At 48.2% G+C, this 18,804-nt stretch overlaps 5 protein-coding genes across 5 annotated transcripts; all 5 read right to left on the reverse strand.

Annotated features, from left to right (window-relative positions):
• Positions 1-1,611: 1,611 nt before the first annotated feature.
• N7473_011095 (Pfs NACHT and Ankyrin domain protein) lies at positions 1,612-3,462 on the reverse strand. Its single transcript, XM_057157034.1, has 2 exons — positions 2,324-3,462; positions 1,612-2,235 (listed from the first exon to the last, which is right to left on the reverse strand). The coding sequence occupies exons 1-2, from the start codon at positions 3,345-3,347 to the stop codon at positions 1,793-1,795; spliced, it is 1,467 nt and encodes a 488-aa protein (XP_057004328.1). The 5' UTR covers positions 3,348-3,462; the 3' UTR covers positions 1,612-1,792.
• Positions 3,463-5,088: 1,626 nt separating this feature from the next.
• N7473_011096 (uncharacterized protein) lies at positions 5,089-7,453 on the reverse strand. The gene is made up of 5 exons (XM_057157035.1): positions 7,266-7,453; positions 6,999-7,230; positions 6,592-6,950; positions 6,176-6,543; positions 5,089-6,106 (listed from the first exon to the last, which is right to left on the reverse strand). The coding sequence occupies exons 1-5, from the start codon at positions 7,400-7,402 to the stop codon at positions 5,172-5,174; spliced, it is 2,031 nt and encodes a 676-aa protein (XP_057004329.1). The 5' UTR covers positions 7,403-7,453; the 3' UTR covers positions 5,089-5,171.
• A 5,104-nt stretch (positions 7,454-12,557) lies between these two features.
• On the reverse strand, positions 12,558-13,760 carry N7473_011097 (uncharacterized protein; the record flags this gene model as incomplete). The annotated part of the gene is made up of 1 exon (XM_057157036.1): positions 12,558-13,760. One exon carries the CDS (start codon positions 13,758-13,760, stop codon positions 12,558-12,560), a length of 1,203 nt encoding a protein of 400 aa, XP_057004330.1.
• Positions 13,761-14,767: 1,007 nt separating this feature from the next.
• On the reverse strand, positions 14,768-16,441 carry N7473_011098 (uncharacterized protein; the record flags this gene model as incomplete). Its single annotated transcript, XM_057157037.1, has 3 exons — positions 14,768-15,088; positions 15,138-16,138; positions 16,207-16,441. 3 exons carry the CDS (start codon positions 16,439-16,441, stop codon positions 14,768-14,770), a joined length of 1,557 nt encoding a protein of 518 aa, XP_057004331.1.
• Positions 16,442-17,567: 1,126 nt separating this feature from the next.
• Positions 17,568-18,235, reverse strand: N7473_011099 (uncharacterized protein; the record flags this gene model as incomplete). The annotated part of the gene is made up of 4 exons (XM_057157038.1): positions 17,568-17,746; positions 17,873-17,978; positions 18,029-18,133; positions 18,212-18,235. 4 exons carry the CDS (start codon positions 18,233-18,235, stop codon positions 17,568-17,570), a joined length of 414 nt encoding a protein of 137 aa, XP_057004332.1.
• Between the last annotated feature and the right edge of the window lie 569 nt (positions 18,236-18,804).

The following is an 18,804-nucleotide window of genomic DNA, read 5'->3' on the forward strand; positions in this document are numbered from 1 at the left end:
TTATTTGGTCACCTTCCTGAGATTCACATCTGTCTTCGGAAGCAATCAATTCTGGCCTGACCGTGCTCACGTTCACAATGGAAATATATGGTAGAAGCATGTTACTGATTCGGTCAGACCCAGAGAACTAATGTAAGATGTCGGGACGTGTGGTCAATACAATTTCATGCTGTAGGGTATGCATTTTGAGCTATGCCACTTCGGGAACTGGCAAACCATAACCCGAGCTCTCAATTAAATGGCGCCCCCTTCCCCCTTGTGATGATATTTCGTGGATACAACATCAGTTTGATAGCAATAACTTTCGTCCTCGCAAGTCCAAGACGTTATCAATCGCAAAAAAAGTCCAGAAGCTTCGGATCGGCTGACAAAGGAGCATTGCGTGGACATCGCTGCCACGTATTTCGTGTCATTGAGCAGATATCATTCCAGGCCAAATGTCCATTGCACCAAGATCTCGTACAGTGAGTGAAAGCCTCTTGAATTGTAACTACGTTCTAATATAGCAAGGCTGCTCCTCTACCTGATGAGACTCTACAGCTGCCTGCAATGATAGCTGTCAAAGCGTTGTTGTATCTGAGGGACGATCTTCGAACTCTTGCTATCCATAGCCAGAATCCTCTCAGTCAAGATGCTAGATTAATTATCGACAAGTGCCAGGAGTTACAGAGCGGGCTGCAGCAGCCACCGAGCTGCACCGGGCTGGAAAATTACGCTCTTAATCTCTACACCATGCTTGTGGGCAGTTATTCGAGGGAAATCGTGCTAAGTCTCAGTTATGCTACTCGTCTTAAGCTATCCCTGATAGTTTGGTATTTTGATGCCTCGTCTCGCGAACCTTCCCCAGAGCTCCTCGCATTCCTCCGGAGCCCGAACGATAAGAAGGTGTTGGAAACAATTCATGTCAGGTATCAGGATCAAATTCGTCAACAGGTCCTGTATGATGATTTTATTTTCTCTTTCGACCTTTTGCTATCATCGCAGCTGCCCCGAAAGCATCCGGATAGTCAACCAGAATTCGGGGATAGCCAACACCAGCTCCAGCCTCCGCGAAGTCTAGTGAATCGAAGGTTTCCATCGGACCCATTTCTACGACAGGGCCAGTTCATTACGCCAGTTTATCCGAGCTCATCATCGTCTCAACACCTACAACCTTTTACGACATACACAAATAGCCCTAATAATTGTGGTCGAACGTATTCTGTCGATCACCATGGGCAGAGCCTTTGCGCTCCAGTTGGCGGGCAAGACGGGCACCACGCCACATCCCTTCCACAGCCACAACCAAGCAGTCTACCGACGGAATCGCATATGTCTATACGTAGCCCAAGAGAAAATGCTGCGAGACAAAGTGATCCATCTACAGGAGCCTTGCAGCACCGTCCTTTGCCTTATCACATTGCTTCATATCAGGAATCAGGCAAAAGTGGAATCCGGCCAAAGCCACCCCCTCCGCTTCCACATTGGGGCGTCAAAAAGTCTGACACGCCGCGAAAGGAGAGACCTTGATATGACCAGTGCTAGGAATCCGAAAATGGCCGCCAAGTGCACCTTATCGCCTCGCCCCTCGTCGGCTTCATGATCGATTGTTATAGATGTGAAGTTGAACGGATGAGAGCGTGTTTCACGATCTGCAGTAGTTGCATCATGCGAATTGGAGATAAGGAGGGAGCGTTTCGTTCGCTTTCTTGAGTATGGAACGGTTGGAAAGCAGAGCTCAACAAACCTACTGGGCGCAGAGAATACGTCGATGTGCCATTATCCAGAATAGCAACATATTTTTGTGGGATGTTTATTGGATCAGATCGGTGAGCAGGGTAGTCATTTGCGCATTAGACCCCTGCTTTGTGCATCGAACATGGAACGATTGGCTGGCAGGCCTCGTCTGAATGTGATCCTGCTGGAGCTTTGGCAGTCTGAGATTGGGGTCTGTCCAACTCGGAAAAAGCCTTGAATCACGTGTCATAGGTTTACCTCGACAATAAAAGAGCTGTTCTTCCCTTGCTTTCTTCCCCATCTCTATTTTCTCGGTAACTACCATACTAAATTCTACCATGAGGAGCCACGCACCCGTCCCCTCATGGCGGAGGGTCCTTGCGTGATTGGCGTTTGTTGACGGATCCGGGGGACAAAGCCAGCGCCTGATATTATCGGTACGAATGTCGAAACTGATGGCATCAGTTGCCGCCTTCGTTGCGATTGTCGTCTGCTGTATGCCATCAATCTGTTGTTGTACTACTTGCTATTAGGATGTGTGCTAGACTCGTGTATTATTTGGTCTTGTGTATTTTCTAGTGTATCTAATGAGCGGAAAAGAACTAACCCAATTGAAGCACTTCTATTGCCCTCTTGGTCTCCTGGACCTCGTCGGTTGGTAGGTATGACAGAAGTTCCTTGGTATAAGCAGCAGCGGTCGCTGAGGCGTAGCGTTGCCATCTATCGTTCTTGTGAGAATCGGCGTAGTCACAAATCCCTCGGATCACAAGACAGGGAAAGTGGTTCATCAGGCCGGCAGCTTCCATCTCAAAGCAGATGCAATCCTCGTCAAGGTCAGCAATAATCCGATGGCGCGCAGCGGCATCTTTGACAAGTGTGTTGCCGGATACGATGGTCCCGTAGTGGATTTCGGGGTCGATAGTGTCTCGAGGATCGCGTTGAACCTCATCAGCCGTGTCACAGCCCCTACAGTCCGGGCCGGGGACGTGGTCGCATAAAGATTTAAACAGGCGGTCGTTGTCGAAGCCTTGGTGAATATATCCAGGATTCTGTCTGGATCTCTTGCCCATCTTTGGGTTCCTCTTAAGCATCTCTTGAAGAAAGGAAGGAACCATAGAGTCGTTTCGCTCGTGAACTGCCTGCAATTTGGCGAGCGAATTGAGAAGTACTGTCGGGGGCGGTCTAAGGAAACCTTTACGCTCACGCTTATCACCAGACTTTGCCTTAAATAAGTCGTACTGGCAGACGCCACCTGTGGTCCCACAAGGCTGGCTCACAACAATATCACCTAGCCGGATATCGTGGCCATCATCCGGACGAGCAATGCCGCCACCTATGCCGACCAAAAGACCAACACGGATAGATGGCAGAGAGGCAAGCAGACTTGAGGCTGTGGTCGCAGCCGAGGTGGTTCCGTAGACTCCGGAAGCCAGAGATGCAATAACGATGTTGTGCTCCCCCACACGGCCCCACGTATAAACGTTGGCGTCGGTTTGGTGTCGAGTGAATCCGGTCGGAGTTGCATGTTCCTCATCGAGCATCGCTTCTGCAGCGGCACGCTCGATGGGAAGAGCTGCGATCCAGGCGATCGTATAGAAGTCAGGGCTGTCGAGGCCACTGAGGGATATCATGATGAGGAGGAAAGAGCACGATGCTGTCCGATATGCTTCTAGAATGATAGGATAACACTTTTTTCTTCCGCCAACAAAAATGGAGTTGATTCATATGGGCGAGAAACGGAGGACGTGACTGTGGTGTGTATCACTGTCCGTTAGAAAGGTAGCCTTATCACTTGTCGTATGGGGCCGCCTATCCTATATTCGGACTAGCTGGATTCGGGATTCGTTCTTAGTCTATCCCACTATGGTATGACAGAGACAAGTCTAATTTAGTAATATCCCGCAGCCATGGGCTCTAGTCAGAAAGACACACTTTGGGGGCCGCTGGATGTTTGCTGTGGGCGCTTACAAGCAGCACTTTCCTAGGCCTACCAATATTGGGACACCATTTGCAGTAATAATGAGTGAGGCTGAGTGCTACACTGGCCTGCTTGGTACGCTAATGGCCTATCATTTAGCGCCCTGAAAACTAGTGATATTATCTGCTTGCATTAGCGGAGGCTAGAGCTGCTGGCGTAGTCTATCTATTGGATCAATCCATTGCAGTCGAGGTCTAACAGGATGATGCCTAGGGGAATAGAGGCGTTCTGGAGCTGGGTGAGAGTTGAGCCACCATGCAAAAAATGCGAACGGCCCTGCAACCATGACAAGATGATAGATAAAGACGTAGACAAACAAAACGGCAAAAACAGTCTCAAGCCCCCATATTGGTGACGACTTGTCCTTCTCAAACCACCTCCTCCGCTTTGGGACGCGGTCTAGTTGCACGTCACCAGTTGGTGGTGGCAGGCAGTCATGGGGGAGCAACCAAGTGCAGGGAAAAATGACAAGTGTTAAACAGAGCCTGAAACAAATGGGGTGAAATTGGGGTATCCCCGGCATCTGGATCTCCAGCACGAGGTGCATATTGGTAGTCCTTGTGAGTGGGAAGGTCTCTGTGTTCGCGAAACATGCATTCTCGTGTCAACCTGATGAACTAATGGGTGTCAGTGCTTGGCGTACAGTAAATGGTGGCGGCGGGTATACCTTACCGCTTGGCAATATTCTAAGCGCCAGATAGAGAATCACAATCTCAATCGGCCTCTGTGGGTCCTATAGCATTTCTTGAGTTCTTGGAAGACATGCAGTCGGTGCTTTGGTCGTTGACCAAGATTTGGGCCGGTGTGTCAAGGTCCTTCTTGGATGCCAAGCAATATCCAGCTTTGAGTTGGTTCAGACGTATCCATCGCGGAAACCTGAGACTGTTGGCCGGCGATGAAGCTCTCTGGTCAGGATGAAAGGTGACCCTGTTATGCTAGGTTGACTACTGCCACTAGGCAAGTTTCCCGGCGAATATGGCGATACATTGTTTTCCAGCGGTATTCATTTTTGAGTGGCTGATGAAATCGTCATCCCTGGTGACGAAGGCGCTTTTGACGTACTGTCATTAGTCCAGATTTTCAGGAGCGATCCAAACCCCGGGTTCGTCATATGGCGACTCGAGTATCTTCTCCACTAAGTCGTTTTGTTCCAGTGATAGTTGATCACGCTGCAGTGCGGTTCCTATTGGGATTTATCGGAGCAAGCCAAAACAGTACGGATTAGTATGCGTCAGGGCAAATAGGATAATTTCAAGATCCCAAACTATAATCCTACACTTATGACCTGACATTCTGAGAAGTGCACGGCGTGAGTTGTAGCGCCGGTAATCCTGAAGCTAGCTGGTGTTGATATGGCAAAGACAAATCACATTCATGAAATATTCAATAGACATCAAGTCATTATTATGCTCTGGCTGTATTTAAACCCGGCCTCATTTAAATGACGATAGAACACAACGAGAGCTGCGCCGATCTGCTAAAGGATGATTTTGTGGCACTCCGCTTGGTGCAGCATGTACTCTGGAAGTCTAAACAGCACTTCAGAACAGCCAGGAATATCGCACTGACGACCATTCGGAAACATTTGTGGAAGCTTATGGGTCCTAAAATGCTTTTGCAGTCCGTTCTTCCGGGAATATCGAAATTGCTTTGCCGTGGGATGTATATCGGTTACCCCTAAGCATACTGGACATTCAAGGCCGGTGACGCTCTTCATTGGGAATGGTTGCGGTTCAGTCTTGATAGCCGGCATGGACTCAAATTTTACTCGCTTTCGCAAGGACTTCGGTACATGGAGTCCGTGAAGTCGTAGTCGTAGCTCTAGTGACCGGATCCGGTCTTCAATCAACTCTGCATCATCAATGTTGTCAACATCTCTGTTCTTGAATTCAAGTTCTGCGAGCTGTTTCCTTTCCGGCTGTATATGTGACGTGTCCGGTTGGAATTTCACAGATGTTCCCTGGTAGTTTTGGTCGATAATGTGGTTCCCAATGTTCTCAAAAAACTCGTTGCGGACTCTTTCCTTCGCCTCGTCATGAATTTTCTTCCTTCGAGCCTTGACTCTCCTTTGAAGGATGAGAAATGCGTTATATCGTCCAGCATCAGCACATTTTGCTTTATTTAGTTGATGGAATTCAGCAATTAGGTCATTCCGAAGTGCTTGACACTCTCGTTTCAATTGATCGAGCTCCTTGTCTTTTTCAAGGGACCTCCTCTGTGGCTCTGTGAGATGCTGAGGTGCGGATGCATCCCGTGTTAGGCTTGAGTTGCAGGCAAGCTTGAGTAGGGCATCTCTAGCAGGGGTCTCCATAAAGGCAGATTGAGTATCATCTCTGACAGAGACATAGTAGGCAAATGTACCGCTCCGCTGATGTCCCATTATGACGTTCCGTGAATGTTCATCCAGATGCCCTACAGTGGCAATGTTAGTGCATAACGGTCAGAGAAAAGTGAGAAAATTCGTGTTGAATCTGTTCGTACTTAAATTGGCAGCAGCCCCTTTCCGATATTTGTAAAAAGTTCCTTTTTGTTTGGACCCAGCTGAAATGCTTGTAGACTTTTCATATTCTAGCGCCGTGCCAAAATTGAGTGCGCGTCGTGGATCGGTGATCCAAAGACCCCCTCCATTCTTCACAGCTCTTCTAAAGATTGGAATTTCTTTGACAGCCTCTTTGAAGTGAATAGTGGTACTAAGCCGGTGTTCCGGGACCTCTGTGAGGTTCCAAATATCTCGCGGACATTTAATGCGCTCGCTAGCAAAAGCATTATCGAGAAAGGCATATTCAAGAATATCCTGAATAACACAAAGGCCCAGGTTATCGTTCCGTTCTGTGTAGATGAAAACAGGTCTGCTTTTGTCAGGATTGTGCGTATCTCTCATAGATTGTGCTTCTTACGGTACGCCTTTGTTCCTCTTGCCTTTGTTAAGCCTATGTGTGACTCTCATGAGGAGCACCTGGCATGTCGGATTGTCGGGATTTTTCACCATATACAATTCAATATCCTTCCATTTCAAGGCATCGTTACTCCTCATATAGCCGGAAGACTCAACCAGTGTTCCAGGTCGAGCTGATGTAGAAGTCATCATTTTCCGCAACGTGCTTAATTGGCCTTGGCAGCGAAACGTAGGGAATGCAATATCACACACGGCAAGGAGGTGATAGGTTGAGTACAAGAGATCGTCGATGTTGACTGATGGCTGCGTTTTACCACCCAGATCAAGCTCGTACTCGTCGGTAAGTGTGGTGCATACGAGCTTCAATAGTAAGTATTTATCGTTGAGAAGGTTTAAGATAGTACTTACCATAGTCATCTTTCGACGAAGATCGTAAGAAAATTCGCGGCGCATTTCTTCACACCAATACATTCTGAAATATCTTGCGAAAACAAGGAATGTGGACTGATATTCAACATTGTGGTTGTCGAGATACCATCGAAGAAATCCTTCAACTACCCGTAATGTGATATTCTTGAGCCATGTTTGAGCATCGGGTGGGTCCAGTCTTTGGGTAAACCTGGCATTATTTGTAAGTGACCTTGAAAGAGTAAGTGAGAGGATAGATCGACCAACTTGCGAAAATTGCGTTCTATGTGCTTCAGATTTTGTTTTGTAGCTTCGGCATGGTCACTGTTGACTTGCGTATCTGGTTGGTGAACGAATAAGTTCCAGTCGATTTCAGTACGCTTAGCTCGAGTTTTTTTTGGCATCGTGAACGATTACATTTCTGTTATGTATAACAACAGTATCTCTCTTCGCTCTCTTGGAGAAAATTAGATATGAGGATGACCTTAACTGATCATTCAGGCTTATTTATACCTTTTGCCCTATGATTTTACGCACTGGGTACTTGAGTATGTACACATATTTATGGAAACTACGCTAAGCCTAATTTGGCTACCGCCGTGGGGTCCGAGACGCTAGGTGAAAAGACCACGATTCCCCCTCCAAAAGCCACGCACGATCGTGGTCTTTTCACCGTCACCCCTTGTTACTCCGTATAGAGTCCGTACTGAGTGTGATGAGAATAGGGGGAACCAGTGGGTCAACCGAAGGACGGGCCAACCCGCATGGGGAGACAGCTAAAAGGAGTCATATCCGTGCCCTTCGCTACGCTGCGACCCACCCATCCGCTTCCGCGTATGGGTGCGCCACTTTTTCATGCCCAATTTTCGAATACACCACACATTCAGCTACTTCAACCACCCAATATGCCTAAATCTGCTAATTTCAACGAAGAACGTATGGCAAAGGCCTTCGCAGCCGCTATGCGCGAAAAAAACCCAAATTTCTCCAAAATTGCGCGTGAATTCGACGTGTCTCGCGATACCCTTTCCAAGCGCGTCAGAAAGGCCAAATCGCCTCCTATACCGCAGGATTCGCAGAGAAACGCCCTTCGTGCATTCCAGGAGAAAGCCTTAATCAATTGAATAGCTAAAATGCGCCATTGGAACCTTCCCCCTACCGCAGCGATAATAGAAGCTTGGGCGAATCGTGCGATCGCACGAGGGGGCGAGCCGGAGAGGCAGGTTAGCAAGATGTGGGCGTATCGCTTTATAGCACGTCTTCCAGCGCATCTAAAGCTAGCCCCAGTGAAGCAGAAGACGAAGGAATTGAAGCGAATCCAAGCCGAAGATGCAGGCTTCCTTGCGCATTGGTACCATAAGCTAGCAACTCTCCTCCATGATGTACCCCCACGGCTAGTATACAACTTCGATGAATGCGGCTTCCAGCCTGGCCAAGGGCGATCGAGGAAAGTTATCGGCTCTCGCTTATCTTGCCCTGATCTAGCTGAAACTGAGCGAGGCGAGACTATCACTGCGGTTGAGTGTATCGCTGCTGACGGCTGGCTAATGGATCCACTCTTTATCTTCAAAAGTAGCGGATCTAACTTCATGGAAACCTGGTACAATGGTAGCGAAGCCCTGCCGCCTAACACAGGCACTGCAATATCACCAAACGGCTGGATTTCTGATGAATTAGCACTAGCTTGGCTAGGCTACTTTATTACTGCTACTGCTGGTGATCGCTTACGATCAGGCGAGAAGCGATATCTTATATTCGACGGGCACGGCGCGCATCTTACCCTCGAATTTCTGGAGAAATGCGAGCAGTATGCGATCGTACCATTCGCATTTCTACCGCATTCTACACACCTCTGTCAACCGCTTGATGGGAAGCCCTTTTTGAATTATAAACAGCAGTTTCGCCTTACGAATAATGAGCTATCGTTCTGGGGTGGTCGACCGTATGGGAAATCAGATTTCCTGCGGATTATCGGGCCAATTCGCGAAAAGGCCTTTAATCCGCGAATTATTCGTCAATCTTTCAAAGAGCGTGGTATTTACCCAGTCAATGGTAGTCAGATTGTGGATAATCTAGCGAATCAGCAAGATCCTCCTGAACTATATGCACCGGAGCTTCGGTCGTATATTCGCACACCATCTCCAGAATTTCTATCTTCTAGCGTGGAAAATAGCCCTCCCACTACTGTCGAAGCGCTGGAGAGGAATCACGCGAAGATATTAAGAGATCTTCAGGTCAATTCAGCGAAGGCTCAGCGAAATATCGCTAAAAATTTCAAACACCAGCTAGATAAGCTGGAGGAGCTTGCTATGACGCAGGATTCACTTCGGCGCGTTCGGGCTGCGCAAGACCCCCAACGTCGAGTATATACTAAGCGGCAGGTTAAACCGCTTAGCCAGGATGGTATACTAAGGGCTCGTCGTGATGCGAATCGGTCAATTAAAAAGAGAAAGGAGAAGGAGAACGCTGCTGAGAAGAAGAAGCTTGATCAACAGGTCGAAAGGGCGCTTGGGTTTAAACCCTCACAGCGCACTCAGGAGAGTATTCAAAGAGCAATTGATAATGAGAGAGAAGCGAGGGAGAAAGGAGAGCTCTTCTACATGGGTTAACAGTGTATTTAACTGATATTTAGCTACTTTGGTGGATTAATTGCATGGTGTATTCGAAAATTGGGCATGAAAAGGTGGTGGGCATGAAAAAGTGGCGCACCCATACGCGGTAGCGGATGGGTGGGTCGCAGCGTAGCGAAGGGCACGGATAACACACGACGCACACAGGATGACCAAGGGCCAAATTATGGCAGGCCGTGATGCGTATTATCTGGGCCTTGCTGTGGGTGCACCACAGCGCTTCTGTACGGCCCTAAAGAATTTCCCCGACCATCCTCATACTCCTATACCCAAGGAGCCCAAGGCACCTAGCAGAAAATGGGGTGGGGAAAGTACCGATTCAACGTATCGAGAACTACATCACCATTGGACGGGTCCGACGTGAATCGTCACACGCAACAACATCTTGGGATCTGTCTGTAGACTCGCTTACTCCATGTGGCGCCTTTAACCGTCGTTAGCCAGGGCAAGTTCCCCGTTCCCGGGCCGCAACGCTTAGTCCGATCGCTCTCATGGATGGATTGGCATATGAAACCACCATGCTTCGTTGGTAAAAGTCCGCTTCAGCTATTGCAATACTAAATTCCTTCCAAATATCCCCCCTTGCCAGTGAATTCGTACATTGCGAACTAATGCGGGTATGGGCATTTGATCACAGACTGGCTGGCAGCCAATCAATTACCGCTTGGCCTTCTTTAGTGCCCAATGTGACAACAGCGTCTTTCCCACCGCTGTATTGACCGGGTTATAAGACATTCCGCTACCAACCAGAAGACAGGACCTATCGGGGCAAGCTGACATATTATGGGCTAGTAATCCTCTTGGACGAATAGGCAACGAGGTAGGAGCAAGCGGAACCAATTCGAGATGATTGAGTTGATTGATTGAAGAAAGAACGAATATCATGGGCAGGTCGAAATACCCCATAGATGGATAGGTACACGGTGTTACGACAGCCGTAATGCCCAAGACACGAAATTTCTATACAAAACACAAAGGAAAGCGGGTCAGTATAGCCCCTGGCTAGTGGTAAGTTACCACTTCATGTTCCGACACTATGTATGTCATGGAGTCGACAACGACGCAACATCATTTGTTCTCACTAAGCGCATCCAACCCTTCCTAAACTCGTCTGTGAGGGATAGCTGACGTGTTCATCGGTGGATAACATTCCAACAAGCGGGTCGAAAAGGTGTGGCTCGGATTTAAACCCCTCACATTCCTGATTTGCGAGCTCACTACCAAAAGCCCACTTCTGACAGCATTGTTCAAGACGACATTACCGCCCCCCCCCCCCCCCCCAACCCTCTCCTCTTCTCCTCCCGGGCCCGTCGGCCAGAACTACCAGAACACTGAAAGGATCCGGTTCAAGTTATGTTGTCCTCTGACAATATCGCAGGATGAAATGTGTATCACTGTGCTAGGAAAACCAAACTAGATTTCACCGAAGGTACGATGTCCGCATCGCAGAAGGATACCCTGATTCTTACCAAAGTAGCCAACTAGTTGATTGGGGCTGCCCTAACGCCTTGACACAGCCATGGGCTTCCTTTCGTTTTTCAGGAAAGAAAAGCCACGACTCGATGACTCGCCTGAGCCTCTGCTCATCCAAGTGCCACCGCCTCACCATAGTCGTCTATCGCTCCCTCCGGGTAGTACTATTATACCACACATCGCACCTCAAGCCGCCAACCAGTTCTCCAATGTCACGGCTGCACCAGGGTCAACTCAATATATTACCGGTCCAAACGTAGCAGCCACAAATATACGTGCCGGGAAAAATAGTACCCAAATCCTTGGCACTCTCAAAGGATTTGATTTGAAATTGGCACTTCAAAGAGGAGCTGAGATTTCCCCACCTCCATATCCCGGTACCCCTGAAAAAGATCGAAATTAGGGATCGACAAGATAGGTTTGCGACCAATTACCCCCAAAGTTTATTTAACTTTGCGGTGGATGTTGGATGGCTACTTTGAGATTGAGAAGGACTCTTTCCAGAAAGCATTTTGAGCGTTGTGGTAATACTGGATAGTATAAGAGATCGCTGGTGGCCTTCCGATTCGATCTGTGGATTTGGTATCGTTTCCCGTGTAGCTAGCCAGCGGAGTCGAGCGGTTATAAACCGTTTCGAACAATGTGTCCAATATGCGTATACTGGGTCTTGGCGTTCGCTGTTGGTGTCATGTCAGTCCAGGCCAATGATGCCTTGTCCTGTGCCGCTTGCAGATCTACATCCTCATCTGCCTTGCACTGGAGAAAGCAACCTGAATCATAGACCCGTTGAGGTATGCATGTCTGGCTACTTGGAACCATTCGTGAGTCGGTCGAAGCTTAAAATCAAGCAATAATTATTGCCCTTCCCTGTTTGTCTCTCCATCAAGTCTACTATTTTCCAAATTAATGTCATCCAAAGCATGATCCGCATATTTTTAGTTTCCTCAGCAAGCCTACATCAGTTCGCTCAGGGAAGGAGAGGATATAGATAGTCTGAAGAATTTGTGTGTAGAGCCACATCTTCTGGACACCAGCGAAGTTCTGAGCAGTATTGTAAGCCTCCACAGCTTCTTGTCAAACTCTGGCCTCGATAAGAAAGGTTCGAAGCTCTTCCTGACCAGAAGCTGATAGACATCAGCAATTTGGCTGGCATTCTGTGAGCGAGCCATTTCCCCCGGATGTTTCGCTAGGTAGCTTTTATGATTGAGAATGGCTTAGGTTGAATACGAGTCTGAAAGCGTGCCATGCATGTGACATGCCTACAAAATGAAAATGAAGTGAGTAATATTTCATCGAACCTAAGTAGGAGGCTCTTGAATACCAGTTGATAACGATTAGTTTAGAGGGGAAAATTCTGCGCTCCTACAGAACAGTTCTGTTGAAAGGACGATGGACGCGGCCGATTACATTTTTCACACCAGAAACGCCTCAGAAGCAAATAGAATATCGAAAATCACTAGACACTGAACCATCTAATCCACTCCTCCATCAGTGACTGTACTTCCTCTACCCTCTCAACCGACACGGGGCCAGCGATTCCAAACTGCAAATTTCGCTGGCAAGCCCGTCGATACTGCTTCACTTGGCTCAGCTGGACTAATAATCCAGCACGCACCAAAGTAGCCGATTCCTGTATTTCCCGTTCCATCGCGTCCCGATCCGATTTCCAATCCCCAAATGGCTGGAAAACCCTCTGGAACAGATCTTGTAACATGGTATCGAGGTCAAATCCTGCATTGGACCGCATCATCTTGACCACATAATTGGGGTGAAACCCTTGAACCACATGAATTGCGTGTGACTCAACGTTAACCGCGCGGACTCGTTGCGCTCGAGCATTGCTCACCGACGAGCAGAGGTTCCGAGCGACCGTGTGGTCCACAAACCCCCATCGAACGTTTAACGGCTGAGTCCCGCACTGGCAAGAGATTAGAATCTGAGGACGAATGTGGGATAAACACAGAAGTGTAAGGTCAAACGCCTCAAGAACGAAATTGCGTCGGTTCTCTTCACTCAGCTGATCCATGAAGTCATCGGTAACCATTGGGAACGTATCGAAAACAATGATGTCCCTGATAGTAAGATGCATGGGTCGAAGAACATCCTGTAGCCATAGCAGGGTTGGCGATTCCTCGAGCATTTCATCAAAGGGCAGATGATCCAAGGGGCTGGGATTAAGCAGCAAAATGGACGGGAAATCCAAGCAACCCGAGAGCAGTGTGCAGAAATTCTGAAAGCTTGTTTCAGGCACGTTCCATTTCATTTGGAACTTTCGGGCACTCTCATATAGGGCATGCAAATCCTCGATCTCAAACCAACGACATTGTCTGAGCCCCTCCAGCTGGGGTCGAATAACATCCCGGACTAGATGTTCGACAAAACGGGGCTGTGGCTGTTCGCCAGATTCAGCCTGGAGGTATACCTCAAATGGATTAAATCCAACAGGTTCAGGGTCGACACTGCGTATCTCACTCGATGTTTCCAAGGAGAGATGCTGCAAGCAGCCGGACAAGTCAATCCCAAGAGACTCCGCCTCTGGAGAGTCCCCAGTGAGCGATTCCGGCACTGGTATATTCTCCTTTGAATTTGAAGGTGGGATTCCAATGGGCGATTCCGGCTCTGGTATATTCGCCTTTGAAGGTGGGATTCGATGGGGCATATTGTCACGATGCAGGTTTAAAAGCGTGATAACTCCGTGGTGCATGAAATCTCAGAACAGGATATAGTTCTCAATTTATGTACATTGGCCATGTGCACTCCCGACCGGATTCGGGAACAGCCAGACATTCCGTAGCCTTCTATTTGCATTTGGCTGTTCTCGATCCTCAAAACTTTTCCAGAAAAGGACACAACGAGAAGCGTTCTTTCCGTGGTAGAGAGGTATCCGAAACCGACTGATTTCGAGAACTTGCGAAACCATTAGCAAATACAGACATAGAAATGCAGTTCTACCTACGGTCCATTCCCAATAGTAACATTGACTCATACCCAGCACTTCCGGGACTGGAATCACCATTCCACTTATAGTGAAGTACTGCAACCGGAGAAATGAATGCAACCAAACGCATCCTTCTTACATGCTGGAAGCGGAAGCGTTCGCCACTTCGATATTCCTCTCAAGAAATGCGTTTGGTCGGCCATAGCATGGTTCAAATTGATAAAGCAACATAAATCATACAGCATTTAAACGCTATAGTATAGAAATTCAGACCGGCGTCAGTGACGATGGTGATATCGAAACTAGGACCAACCACCACCGAGGAAGCGCTAGAGTTGGTCGGGGATGTTTGAATATGACAGCAACCGCACCGGAGCGGTAAAGATGGTGCAGTCGAAATAGTTCGGCCGTTTGACGGTATTGGTTGGAGGCCTTCGTTGTCTTGGGCGCGTGCTTCTCGCGCGGAGGTGGCCAGCATATGTGATCGATGATACTATAACATATAACATTACTGGCACCAGACGTTATGGATGAGAGGGCCTGTGATGCAACTATGTAAACGCCCGGATGGATCGAAAGATGGGAGGTTGAGTGCAGAGTATATTCGATTCCGTCGCAAGCTATTTTCAAATTGGTAATATCACCACCGCGACATTTTTCCAGTTGTCAGTTGGTCTCCTGCGACCCTCAAGAAAAACTTAGGAAAAGCTTACTCTGAATTATTGTTGTTAATGACATACTGGAATCCTTGGTTGTTTGGCTGGACGTGACTGGTCAGAATCGAGTATTTCGGGATGCGATCGTTTTGCAAGATTCTGCGCATTCTCTCGTTCATCATCAAGCCGTTCATTGCTAGGTTGGAGACCAGTTGAAAGGAAGGAAGGCGCTTTGCGAGAAACCTCATTGAAACCCGGGACAAAGGTGGCGTTCACGGGCCGAGGATCCTCGGCTTCGCCGGCTGGGGGATATTCGTCGAATACGCCGTCGTAGAAGCTCTCTTCTATGACTCTGTTTGCAGGAGATTGAGGCTGTTGTGGTTCTTCTTCGACCTGGTATTCGGTCGATATGTCGTTCCAACCATTGAGATCCGATGCATACTGCTCGTTCCTCGTTCGTCGGGGAAGTAGGTGCAAGCCGCTCATCGGCGGAAACATGCGGCGGTTCTTCATCAGGTGCGTGCTGCAGGGGGTGGTCATCATGTCGGACCGAGCTGTCAAACCTGTCTGGATAGAAATCTTCCACACTGCTCAAGGCTGTTTTAATATTTTGCATATCCTGTCCGTCCACAAACGTCTCAAAAGAGACAGCCTCCCCATCACGATTATTCTTCTCGTCTACGGCGATTTGGAGAGCCAGCTCGTGGAACTCATCCTCGTGGACCCATCCTCCCTTCGACTGCATTCTTGGTTCGGCAGACATCGAAACCAGTTCGTCGGGGCTGAATGGTGTACTGCCAGGATCGGTGATTCCCAAGCGTTTTTTGCGCCTCCGAGTCTCGTCCTGCCATAGACCAGCCAGGCTCGGAACCAACCGCTCGTTGAAGGCGGCCGGTCGTAAGAACTCAGTAAAGTCGTGGTGCAGTGCACGCTCCGTGATATTACGTCGGTTGAGGATGTCGTGTACGCACACATCTGCCTCCAGGGGACAATAGCTCTGCTTCTCAAGGGTAGGGTCCTCGAGAATGCTGTCGATACTAATGGAGCGGTCGTGCCAGCGATGATCTGGATGGTTCAGCTCCAAATATTCCGGCACTGGCCGCCGGAACGTGACTTTGCCACAGTCCATGTAACCACACCCATATAAGTTGTAGTCACACATCCATTGCGGGACGTACTGGAGGTGGCTCTCGTACCGCTGTAGCGGTCGGTTCAGGACAGCTCCTTCATGCAGCAGATCTGTTAGGCGAGTGACATAGAAGGGATTGAGAAGATAGATTTTGAAAAAGGTCCGGTAGCCGACATGGTATCCATAGAAGGGGATCCCTTTGACCAAAGTGATATGTGCGACATACGCGGTCTTGCGGTCATAGGCATTACATCGAAAACTAGCCGCCAGAGCATGATCGATCGAGATATGGAGAGTGCGGATGGCCGAGCTCACTGGAGAAAGATTGGCATTTAGTGAATGGAACACGCGAGCATGTACGAGCCCTACTGATCCCACGAACCTGCTTCAGGAACCACAGACCCACTGTATTCGATGTACAGATAAGGAAAGGCCCCATGGACATGAACGCATACGCGTTGGCCCGTTTCGGTCGCCCCGAACACTCGAATCACCGGTACCTTGGGCCAAGCATTGTCGTCTAAATTCCCATCCCGAAATGGTAGCGGAGGGTCCAGCTTCGATGGGGTCGCTTGATAGTGATCGATGCAGTTTAGGCGCACGCGGAAAGGCTCCATCGGTCCAGTGTGGCTCGATCAGAACGCATCAGCAGCATCGCGCGAAGCAGCGCTGAGAGCAGCTTCTGCCCATGTCCTGCTTATGTTGTGAGTGATGCGCGCCTCACTCGTGGACCAAGGGTCGAATCTCTGACAAGCGGGGACCGCATTAACAAACGCGCGCGGCTGCGGTGCGCGAGAGGAACGCCAGATCACGTGGCCACTGTCGCAAGCCAATATCCACTTTGGTCCCGGAGAGGGGAATGGGTCAGTCGCCTGGCAAAGAGGCCATTCCCACCCAGACTATTTCTCGAAACAATGACACTACGAAATTGGGGAAGCATCAATGCTCAACGATGATCATGAGGATTGGAAGAATATTAGGCTGTCATAGATTACGCTTTGCGTTTTTGGATTCGAGAGTATGTCGAGGGACGGCGACTTGGCGTGCAAGCTCGATACCGTGTCCATAGTCCAGTGAACATGTCCCGATAAGCGACCGTCCGTGGATGGCGACCCGGATGTGTGGCGATTAAGACATTTTTTATAAAGCGTGGCAGCATCCGGGTTTTCGTATCCCAAGGCCTCTTACCCCTGTTGTAAACTGTTGTGGTTTGAGGCTGTCTGCTCAGGAATGAAGCCGCAACATCGGAAATAATTTCCTGCTCTATCCATAGGAAGATCCAAGTTGATTGTAAATCAACTTGAATTTCATGCTGTGTATATGGCCTCTGTGTATCCCTCTGAAATGACGAGAGTCAAGCTTCCTTTGCATAACAACACTTAGCAAAACAACAAGCCGATACACATACCTCTTCCCCCACACTATGGAAGGGGAGGAAGGATTTTCTCAAATCTTGTATTAAAATCTTGACCATCGCTCGAGCATTTGACCCGAATTACTAACTGGCGAATTTTTGGAGGTATAGTGTGACCAAAAAGCTGGTTGGGATTTGGGTTCAAAAGTAGTCCATTTCTGACTGGTACTTGGGTTAACCCCAACAACCCTAACCATACAAAATGGCGGGTATTTGCAGAGTACCAGCGACCCCCATGGGATATAGTGCTTAACATGGTGAGAAACGTAGCACGAGGATACGACCTGATTGAGTGGCCAATGCTACTGTTGAACCTGGTACTATGGACTTCAGTGGGCGACACTGCGGAGGTAGCCAAAGCGCATTCTGTCCTTTATTCGTAAATTCGTAATCCATATGTCTTTGGCACTTGTGCTATAGCCAGAGTCACTAGAGTCGCGGGGAAGAGTCTTCTCGAAATCAAATTTAAACGTGCCAGAAGGAGAGTACACGTTCAAAAAACCAAGTTCTGTAGAAATTCAGAAGTTGTTGATTGGGTAGAATGAAAGTTGATATACAGCCCTGTCAACAAAGAGAATCTAGAGACAATCATCCGAAGTGGCATCCCAGATCTTGACTGTTTTGTCGCCGTAACCTGATGTGAGTCGCTGGCCGTCATTTGAGAAGATCACTGAGGTCACGTTATCACCATGGCCCTCGAGAGTCTGAAGACAGGCGTTCCAATTTATTTCCACCTTTGGCTTCAATCTATATATTTCGGTTCCTCATGACTAAAGAGTCTCCTGATCACGCTGCCAGACGGACTGAACACAAGGGCAGAGGCAGACACCTGCAATGGACCGAATTCGATGACCTCCTTGTATGCTAAAATGAACAGGCGTCCGTCTTTGTAAACCTATATAGATATTGGGATTCGATGTTCTTCTGTTTATTGTCAGCCAGTCCCGGATCCAGACTGGAAACCAGAACTCACAGAGCAAGACTCAAGTTCTTCCATTGCTTTCACCCCCTGAGGAATACTCGATAGCAAGCTCAAAACTAGGCCTCATCAGAGCCCACCTTGGCCCAGGCCCAACCCAAGCCAACCCACGAATGGGTTGGGCTTTGAGCCGTATACTATAGCCCATAATGGGCCGTGGGCCCCCAATTGGGCCACAAACAATGCAAACACGTATTTATGAAAATTACTCTCTGTTTGAGATAAGTAATCACACCTTTATAGTAGGTAATATTACTGAACTTTAATGAAATATACTCAACTAGAATATAATGATCATGGGACTTTATTTAAAACAATTCATATACCTAAATTAAAGATTGAAGATTCAGTACACAGGCCTTAGAGAAAATGGTGCTCCGACACACCGCAGAAATATACATCTTGACAAGCACACTGTAAAGCTATACTAACTTCCTGGTTGAGTATTTCCACTAGCTATTTCTACTATACATAGCTAGAATAAGCTATGCCAAACTTTATTTTCGTCGAGAATAGTCATACATGATAGCAAAAATAAGTGTAAAGTATGACATCAAGGATATAATTCATAATTTATAAGCAGATTT

This window comes from Penicillium subrubescens (genome assembly GCF_028828155.1).
Source record: "Penicillium subrubescens strain IBT 31985 chromosome Unknown utg000008l_segment0_segment0, whole genome shotgun sequence".
Classification (NCBI taxonomy): domain Eukaryota; kingdom Fungi; phylum Ascomycota; class Eurotiomycetes; order Eurotiales; family Aspergillaceae; genus Penicillium; species Penicillium subrubescens.